Source organism: Psammomys obesus, unplaced genomic scaffold (genome assembly GCF_907164565.1).
Source record: "Psammomys obesus unplaced genomic scaffold, mPsaObe1.curated_primary_1811, whole genome shotgun sequence".
Taxonomy (NCBI): Eukaryota; Metazoa; Chordata; class Mammalia; order Rodentia; family Muridae; genus Psammomys; species Psammomys obesus.
In genome coordinates, this window is record NW_026591598.1 from 18,355,462 (window position 1) to 18,365,375 (window position 9,914).

Consider the following 9,914-nt stretch of genomic DNA (forward strand, 5'->3'; position numbering starts at 1 on the left):
CACCCGGCTTCACACTCTGGACACATGCACGACAGAATAAAATCTAGCCTCTGCCTGCATAGGAGAAAGTTATTCAAATTGTATTCATCTTTCATTCCAATCACTCAATTAGGGCACGTCCCTCGTTGGCTGCTGCGTGAGCAAAGCAACTATTTTCCAGCGAGTGTCCTCAGGTGACCTGTCTAGACGCTCGGAGGAAAAAACAAGAGAATCTGACACTCTCCCGAGCCCCAAAGACGCCCTGTGACGCGCAGGCCGCGCTGCGCGGAAGGGCGTGCGGAGCGCACGGCGGCGGAGCCGAGCCGGGTTTGCGGCGTGGCACAGGGCGCCCGGGACGCAGGATCGGGTGGGCGGCCGGGCCGCGGGGTCCTCCAGCCGGTAGGGGGCGCGCGCGCCCGGGGCCCCTCGCCGCCCGCCGCGCGCGCGCCCGCTTGCCGCCCGGCCGCACATGTGTTTCTGTTTTGTGTTGTAGCATTTGTTCTGGAAGCTCGTATTTACATTTTAAGTGTATCTGGTGAGTGGGCTGGAGCCCTCGTCCGGGCCGGGGAGAGAAGAAGCCGTCGACCCATCTTTCAGTCGCTCCCCTTCCCTTTTCTCATCACTCCAACCAGGTAGGGGCTGGAAACCGACCTGGACCAGTTTGCAGGGTCTGGGAAAGTTTTTTTTTTTTTTTCTCTTTTTTTTTTTTCTCCTCTCCTTTCCTCCCCCCCCCCTCCGAGAAAGGTTAAAAAAAACAACGCTGGGGAAGGGGGGTTGGGGAACGGAATGAATAAGAAGGGGAAGGAAGGCGGATCCACGTGGTTTAATCGGAGACAGACAGAGATCCCATTGTTCAAAATCAATAAAAAAAAAAAAAGAAAAAAAGGAGACGGGCCGAGTGTGGGGCGGCGGGGGCTGGGCAGGGGCCCCACGAAAGTTAATCTTTGCGCGCGTGCCCGCAGGTGCCTGGGGCCGGGCGGGGGCCCCGGGGGTTCCCGCGTGGCGCGCGGCGTGGGGAGGGGCGCGGGAGCAGCAGGTGGGGCGGCCCACGCCGCGCCGCGCTCCCCTCCCCCGCCCCGCAGCCAGCCCGTGCATTGTGCGCCCGTGTCTCCGCAGCCCGCGACCATGCCCAGGAAGAAGGGGGCGGCCTGGGAGGAGCCGAGTTCGGGCAACGGCACGGCGCGCGCGGGGCCCCGGAGGCGCGGCGGCCCCGCGGGCAGGAAGCGCGAGCGGCCCGAGCGCTGCAGCAGCAGCAGCGGCGGCGGCAGCAGCGGCGACGAAGACGGCCCGGAGCTGGACGGGGCCCCCGGCGGCGGCAAGCGCACAGCCAGGCCGGCGGCGGCGGGCAAGGCGAGCGGCGCGGCCGCGATTATCACCGAGCCCGAGCACACGAAGGAGCGCGTCGTGAGTGGGGCGGGGGCGCGGGCGGTTGGCCGTTGGGGGGGAGGGGCGCCGCGGGGTCACGCCCCGCCCCTCCCCCACGCCGCGCGGGGAACTCGGGGGGTGCTGGTCCCGGCCCCGGGGCGACCGGAGTGCGTGGCCGTGCGGGTGTTGTCACTCTTCCCCATCCCCCGCGCGTCCACCCTCCTCCCCCCCCAGTGTCTTCCTCCTCCGGAGGGGGGGGAGGGCAGCCCGCGGGGAGCTGCCGGCTCGCGCCGGGGCTTTGAGGTTCCCGCCGCTGCGGCTCGGGCGCCCCGGGGGGGCGGGGCCTGGCGTGCTGCGCGCATGCTCGGTGAGTGCCCTGCGCGGTCGGCCGGCCGGTGCGCGCGGGGCATGGTGGGGGCCTTGAGGCTTGTGAGCGCGCATGCTCCTCGGAGGCCCTTCCCCGCCCGGGGGCTCTCCTCCCACCCGAGACCCCCCGCAGAGCGGCACTGGGCTTTGTCTACCTCCGGTGGCCGCGGCGTGGGGCCCGTGGGGTCGGTTGGCTTTTAAGTTCTGGGCTAAGTCATCCTATTTGAGCTTTAGGAAAAAAGCCCTGCAGTGCCAGTGTGAACCGGGCCCAGGGTCCACTGCGTCCCAACTAGAACTTTGTGCAAGTTTTCTTTGGTACACTTCTTCCCTCCGTTCCCTGCAGGAGACCACATTTTTCTGTTAACCTAATTGATGGAGCTTGATCCTTGGAGTGTCACCCTTGTTTCAAAAGGGTGCTCTGCAAAGGTGACTAGGGTAGAGGGAGCTGCCCAGGCACACTAGGAGACCTAGTAAAGGGACTTTAACCATCTTGAAGGAAGGTTCTTCTGGCTAGGCATGCAGAGGAGCCCTGCATGAGGTAGGTAGGCTTGCTAGGTAGAGTCATCTTAGCCTGAGTATTGAAAGGGGAACCCACAGACTGCCCTCCTACTTCCTGCTCAGTGGTCAGGACAAGGCTGAGAAGTTAGGCATGTTGGGGTCTTGCCTCTGTTGTGTGAGGCTTTCATGGAATTTAAGGAAGCCAGGTGGAATTGGATGATCTACCGAATGAGGAAAAGGAAAGGACGAGGGTATATTGAAGGAGAAAGTTTATTGTGGATAAAAGGGAGACATAGGCAGAGGGAGGGACAGCTGGCAGAGTCAGTGCAGGGCACGTGAGGACCGGGGAGGGTAGCCCGGTGCTAGCTGAGGCTCGTAGGAGGGGGTAATAAATGACTGGGTGATACAGGTAAGAGTAGCTGAGGGAATGGAGGTCCCTGGGATGGATTAAGTTTAGGGTAGGGGGCAGCAATGTGCACCAGGAGGCCCTGTAACGGGTAGTGAGTACTGGACGCTGGGAGAACCTGGTGGCCAGCACCCTCTTTGAGATGTTAAATAGTCCCCTCAGTCCTTTGTCCCCAGTTTGAGAAGGGACATACTCTTTTGAGCCAGCTGCCTAACTGTTCTAGCCCACTCCCAGATCAGTGAGTTCTGAGGGCTGGAAAGAGACCCCTGAAGGGATTCACATTCGGAAAGGAAGAAGGAGGTGTAGGAGGGCCCAGAGGCCTCTCTCCATCACCCTGTTTCCGAATAGGTCTCTCTGTCCTACTGGGAGACGCCATCTCTGAGTAAAGGCAGTCAGTCGCCTGCAGTTTGTGCTTGTCTTGTGTGTGCAGCATGCTTCCCATGCATGTGTAGAAACAGGGACTTAGAGGCTGTGTGTCCCCATCACCTTAAAGCTAGGGGCCTTTGCAGGACCCCACACTGCTAAAGGGTCATTGGCAAGGTGAACCCAGCAGCCTGTGGGGATTCAGAAGGTCCGTGCTGTTGGCGCTTGTGAAGTGTGCCTTGAGTTTCTGCTTCTGGTAGGATTGGCGAGTGCCACCATTCTCTCTCTCTCTCTCTCTTTTTTTTTTTTTTTCCAGAAGGCACTGAGCCAACTCGGGCCTCTCCCCGGTGGGAGGTCCGCTGCCACAGTGTGTGAGCATCCACCATTCGCCTTCCCTTATCTTGAGCTTGCAGTTGTGTGGGGCTTGGAAGGTGAGCCACATGCTCACGCTTTTGAGGGCAGCGCTGTCCTGCAGGAGTGAGATGTGCTAGGAAAGTCCCGAAGAGCTGATTTGTAGAAAACTAGTTTTCACTCTTGTCCTGTGTACACGGTGGTCATATTGGATGGTAATTTTGTCTTTCGAGGAAGGGGCTGACGCATCACCAATGGCCTTGCCTGAGCCCTCAGAAACTGGTAAGTGGTGCAGGCCTCTGGCTCTGTGTGGGGTTGCTAAGGTTTCATGGACCCTGAGACTCACTGTCTTTTTCATGAACATAGTTGAAGGCCAAGCCTCCTGTCCCAGAGCCTCAGTCTCCTAAATGGATGTGTGAAAAGGTTGACTCTCTGCCTCACAAAGTGTACTCAGGCAATAATTCAGAGTGATTCCTGTGGCCAGGAAGTTCCATTTTGTTGATTGGAGGTACTCAGTGCATTTTCTGCCTTGGCCGCTCATGGGCCCAGGTCACGATTGTGACCATCATGGGGAGATGGAGTTCACCTGGTCTGGACTCTAGAGCTTTGCTGTGTTGGTATGTTGCACGCATGGAGTCACATAGGAGGCTGGGTTAGCCCCCGGAGAGCAGGGAACCTCTGGCTTGTTCTTTTTCTGTTGTTCCTAGCTCTCTTCCCTCCGTTCCTCCCACCTTTCTTTTGATGCTTTTCCAGTGAGCCCTCAAGGCCTTTCCAATACATTTGTTCATTGGGGACCCCCCCCCCTTTGTGGCATAGGTTGTTACAATTGAGATCCTCCCACAAGCTTATGGGATAGGTTGTTACCATTCTGTGGCCTAGAGTTTTTTGACAGGGGCTTTGACTGAAAGGGCATTATGAATAGCACAAATAAAAGTTTTTATTCCATAAGGAGAAAAGAGTTAAGAGTTACGGAGAGAATTGTTGGAATAATAACAAACAGTTGTATAGGGACTGGCAGGGGTACAGTAAAGGTCTTCTGTGAGAACTCAGGAGTCTGTGATGTTAGAAGCTCAAGCCAGGCTAACAGTTCCTCATTTTTTGTTGTTTTTGTTTTTTCTGAGACAAGGTTTCTCTGTGGACTTTGTAGACCAGGTTGGCCTTGAACTCACAGAGATCTGCCTGCCTCTGCCTCCCTGAGTGCTGGGAACAGTTGTGTTTTTCATGGGAAGCCAGGCAAGATTGCCCACAGACATGCCCAGCTGGCATGAAGGCTTCAGGAGCCACAGAGATGGCAGTAGATTGACTACCAGCATTCCTGGTGGAGCTCAGGGTGACCGTAGCACTCCCTGTTGGTGAGTGCTAAGCTTGGGAACCCTTGAGCTTCTCTCCACTTCAGAAGCTTCTAGTGCAGTGTCGTCTGATATGGAATCACCATCCCGTGTATTTCTGAGGCCCCTTCAAAGTGCAGATCAGAAGAATGGTAGATACACATGAGTAAGTGAAGGTTTTACGGAGGCCCAGGGCAGTGGGCTGGGGCTTGTAGGATATTCCTGACACACCTGCTTTTCAACAAAGGGAAAGTAGGCTCCCATCCCATTCAGGTAACTTGAGTCTGGCCCCAGGAGGCTGCCCCCACACCCGGCAGGAGAGCTGAATAATTGAACAGGGAGGCTGCTCCATTCCTATGAGGCTTGGACCGGTCGTGAAGCTTGCTTCCTGCCTCTGCCTCCTGGACATGACTGGAAGTAGTGGCGCCTGGGAGGTCAGGTTCCCTGAAAAAGGAACTGACTTCTGGAGATGGATCTGTGGGGTGTGTCGTTAGGAACAGCTGACTTGGAGCTGTTGGAGCTGCAGCTACTGCTCAGTTCAGAGACATCTCAGAAGCCCACAAGCACCGTTTGAAAGGAAAGAATAATAAAGTATTTTGACATTTAAAAAGGCAGAGAGAAGAGTGTTGATTTTTATGAGCATTGCCCGTAATGGGGCAGCAGCCTTTAAAAGGCTGTGTAGATCTGTGTAGGTAGTGCAGGCTCAGTAGCCCTGGTGTTGGGGGGGGGGGGGTATCTAAAGTGGCTGAGAATTGAAGCGCCCACACACACACACTGGACAGGTGTAGTGTTACATCCCTGTCCTGCCGGTGCTAAGGAGGCTGACGTGCGAGGACCATTACCAGAACTGCAGAGCAAACTCCAGACATGGAGGGAAGGGAGTTGGGCTGTTAGCCCTAGTAAGGAGCTGTTTTTTGCTGCTGGTGCCAGCTGTGAGCAGCATGGTGGCAGCCTGCTGCCCACCAAAGCAGTGCCCTCCCTGTGTTACTCCTCTGCCTCCCCTGGTGAAGTTAGACTGTAATTCCCCCTTCCTTCCTCCCTGTTAAAACTCTGCCGTGACTGTGGGCAGCGCATAGGGTCATGGCGACCCTGCAGAAGCGACACAGGGCTGAGGTGTGAGGGCTACCAGTGCGTCATGGCTCTTGAAGTGGGGACTATGTAGCTGGTCACGGCGTGTGGGTTCCTGGGTCTCCAGCCTTGTAGGCCGGTCATAAGTGCCCTCCTTTGTCTCAGTGTTAGTCTTGAGCTCAGACTTAACAACAGGACTTCTGGGGAAAGGTTCAGGGTCACCCACCTTGGAGAATGTAAATGAGGGGGTGATTGGATGGGACCTCTGACCAGAGTGAAAGCGCCCGCAGAGAATTATTTTCAAGCCAGGTGTGATGGTGCACACTTGTAACCCCAATATTCGGCTGATGCCGGAAGAGGTGAGTTCCAGGTTAGTCTGGGCTGCAAAAGAGAGACCTTGCCCCTATTCCATCCATTGAGCAGCTTTGGAGTGTCAGCAGCCACCTTAACAAGCTAATTCTTGGCCTTCTCTCTTTCTCTTCAGAAACTTGAAGGGTCTAAGTGCAAAGGGCAGCTTTTGATTTTTGGGGCAACCAACTGGGACTTGATTGGACGGAAGGAAGTGCCTAAACAACAAGGTATGAGAAAGGTTTCTCGATCATTGGTTGTAACCAGGTGGCTGGTGGTGTGCTGGGACCGCCCACCAGGTAGGTAGTCTTTGTGTCTGTGGACATGTTCAGAGAGGCCAAGCAAATTGCTTGAGGCCACAGAGCCACTCTGGCGAAGATGATGTGTTTGAGCTGAGCCTGGTCTTATGCATGGCTGTGCTGTCACAGCTCTGTGTGGAAAGCTTTCTGAGATTGCTTTAGGGAATTGTAGTCTTCAAACAGGTATGACCCCTTGAGTCCTCAAGATTCCTTTTCACTACAAGGAAGAGGCTGATCCTGTTCTGTGGTGTCACCTGGCCCCACACACTTGTCAGATGTGACCGACAGCTTGTCTGTCGAAACTCAGTGGAACTAGAAAGCTGTGGAGAGTGGGAAATGGTCCCACCAAGTAACTTCCTGTATCCAACTGTCTGTAGAAGATGGGGGCCTTTCTGGGGGGGCCTCTTGGGCTGAAGAGGGCGGGCCCAGCTCTATACTTTATGGCTCTTGACTTCATTTGGAAACATGCCCAAAGTGCTTCCAGCATTGCTTTGTCCAGGAACAAATATTTGAACACCGACACACCCTGGTACCCAAACCTAGGGGCCTTGGCCATCATCCTGCCCCAGGAAGATGGCAGGAGGTCCTGCATGGTACAGATGGAGCTGAGCAGCTGCTGCTCCTCGTGGAAGATGCCCATCTTTCAGCACAGCCATGGGCACCTACCAGTCCTGAGTGAGCAGAGTGGCCGCCACGGCTAGTCCACTCCGGGTTCCTGTTGTCCATGTGTCCATTGTCCTGCAGACAGTGGTGCCTTGACCTGACTCTCACCTCCACGTTCCATGCCCTTTGTGGCCCAGAAGCTGTGCCACGTATCCAGAGCAGACCTGGCTAATGTTGGGGTCTTACCTTGTGCCTCCAAAGTCAGGTTTGTGTAGTTTCGCTTATTAATTGTAAACGTACAGATAAGTTTAGGCTACCTGTAACCTTTGCCTGGAGCTGTTAGACAAGGCTTATCTCCCACCGACCTGCAGGTAGGGAGGGGGTGCTTACCTATGCACCCTGTCTCTTGGATCTTTGTAGCTCCCACCCTTAATGTATCTTGGTTTACATAACAGCATGATGGTCCCTGTTGTGGCCTATGGTGAGGACCAGGTCCTGAGGGTCTGTAAACCATGGGGCTAATGTTGATCAGTCAGACTCTGAAGTGGGGCCACTGCCCGGTTGTGGCTTTGACTCTGAACCATTGCCCCTCTGTACTGAAATGAGGAGGGGCCCCTGGGATGGGGGAGGTTCCCGGATGCTCTTGTGGCTGGTGATGGCACCCTCTTCAGAGAAGGAAGCATTGGTAGAGATGCTGGGGAGCCAGGGTTCCCTGGGCCAGCTGGTTCAAGAACCAGGCCATTCTTCTCCATCTGGTGCCTGGTCCCGTGGCAGGAGTGCAAGTTTGCGTTTGCTGCCCTCCATGATTCAGGGCTGATTCCAGTTTCTCTTCAGTTTTAACAGCCTGAGAGGCTGTCTTTCATTCATTTCATCCCTTGGCATGACTGTGCTGTTTGGTTTTGTTTTAAAGCACTCTTTAAAGAAAGGTTTGTTTATTTGTTCATGCAGTTTTATGTGTATGTGTGTTCTGTCTACGTGTACATCTGCACACCAGAGGATGTCATCAGACAGGTGTGAACTGCCATGTGGGTGCTGGGAATTGAACTCAGGACCTTCAGAAGGGCAGTTTACCACTGAGCTATCTCTCCAGCCCCCTAAAGCACTTTTCAGTGCGGTTGGCTGCAGGGTCTGAGGGTACCCTCTGATGCTAGGTACCCTGGTCACTGCAGGGGGCTGCTCTGTACTGGAAGGAGGGGTACATGTGCTGTCACTAGTCCTCATGGGTAACCGGTGGGAAGCCTTTCCTTAGCCAGCTGGCCTGTGTCTGAGCCACTTCAACTGTGGCTAGCTTCTCAAGATACTCGCCATTGTTCTGGAGGTGAAAGAAAGGCCACACCCCTGCCTCAGGGAAGTGGGGGTGGCAGCTTCCTCTACCGGGAGGTGAGCCTGGCAGGGGAACCGCAGCCTGGTCCCTCTGCCTGTCATAGTGGAGGCAGTTGTGTAGTAGGTGGGAAGCAGTTAAGGGGCACAGTGCAAAGTCAGATGTGGGTTCCCAGAAAGTTTGAAGGGCTAATAGAGGCCGTGGGAAGATTGATGAGCAAGTCAGGTGACAGGCTGGCCAGCAAGCTGAGTTTCCTAGGTGTGGGTGGAACTCAAGGGGTCAGGGGTGGATGGCAACAAGGAAGCAAGTGGGTCTGAGAAAGACCTTTTTCTAGCTGAGAGGAGGTCAGGGTGCAGGCAGGAGGATAGATAAAAGCACTCCAGAATGAGCTTGTGTCATTCCAGACCAGTACAGGAAGGCCAGCCCTGCCCTGTATTTAGGATTGGGGACCAGCAGTTGTGTGTATAGGTCTGAGGAGAGGGATTGGCACTGTGAAAATAGATAGGGCCAGTGACATGGAGTAGCCTCGTGTCTTCTGTGGCCCCTCATGACATGCTGGGGTGCTCCTCAGTGCTTGCCCAGTGGCCCATTGCCTGTCCATCAGGGGTGTGATTTGCATTCTTCTTTTGCAGCTGCCTACCGTAACCTTGGTCAGAATTTGTGGGGTCCCCATAGATATGGGTGCCTCTCAGGAGTCCGGGTGCGAACCGTTATTTCAGGTTCCTGTGCGGCTCACAGCCTCCTCATCACCACAGAAGGGAAGCTGTGGAGCTGGGGTAAGTTGGATGTGGGTTACACAGATGTGCAACTCACCTGGAAGAGGCCTCGTCTTCTGTCTGGATCTGTGGCTGCTGTGTGTGTGTGTGTGTGTGTGTGTGTGTGTGTGTGTGTGTGTGTGCGCGCGTGTGCGTGTGTGCGCATGCGTCAGCCTGGTGTGACACATGTGGAGGTCAGAGGACAACTTGGGAGCCACTTCCTGCTTCTGTTTATGTGGATTCTAGGGATAGAGCCCCAGTCTCCAGGTTTATGTAGCGAGTGTTTACCCACTGACCCATTTCACTGGGACCTGTTCTTTGAGTCCTGGAGAATGTTTTCCCAAACGGGAGGCAAGTGTGCGCTTTCTGATGCTGCCGTCCCTCCAACCAGCCATCTGTTCTTGGCCTGTTGTCCCTTCATCCAGCCCTTGACCTGCTTTGTAGCTCTGTGTGGAGTGAAGCCTGTGTTCCCATTACTAAATGCCACCCCCTGGCTCTTGTAGCTAGCTCGTCTTGAGACAAGGTCTCCATGGCTGAGCTCTGTGGCTTCTGGCCTCAGTTCTGAGCACAGCCTTTGTCTATACCCTCTGTCCCTCCTGTGTCTCAGCCTCCCTCATGCCAGACTCTCTTGTGACTCCCAGCTATCATTTTTCTTCCAGGTAGGCCAGGAGGTATTGCCCAAGGCTCACGTCATCCAAGCCTCATCAGGGCTCCGGCAGCTGGGGTAGTTGGCTTCTCCATTTGTTTCTAGCCTTTGGCTGGCTTCTATTCCATATGACGTTTTTTATTTTGATCTGTTTGAGCTTTCTTTTTTTTCTTTTTTTTTTTTTTTTTTTTTTTTTTTTTTTTTTTTTTTTTTTTTTT

General features: G+C 54.9%; 1 protein-coding gene across 2 annotated transcripts in view; it reads left to right on the forward strand.

Moving 5' to 3' along the window:
- The first annotated feature begins 368 nt into the window (after nucleotides 1-368).
- Rcc2 (regulator of chromosome condensation 2) overlaps nucleotides 369-9,914 on the forward strand; it is a 20,593-nt gene continuing 11,047 nt past the window's right edge. Inside the window, exons 1-4 of one of the 2 annotated variants that reach the window (XM_055611089.1) lie at nucleotides 369-611; nucleotides 1,096-1,383; nucleotides 6,209-6,302; nucleotides 8,928-9,071. In XM_055611089.1, coding sequence (XP_055467064.1) covers nucleotides 1,105-1,383; nucleotides 6,209-6,302; nucleotides 8,928-9,071 — 517 coding nt within the window. In that variant the 5' untranslated portion in view covers nucleotides 369-611; nucleotides 1,096-1,104. Of the gene's footprint in view, nucleotides 612-881; nucleotides 942-1,095; nucleotides 1,384-6,208; nucleotides 6,303-8,927; nucleotides 9,072-9,914 lie in introns of those variants that run through there. The other variant, XM_055611090.1, reaches the window with a different exon arrangement.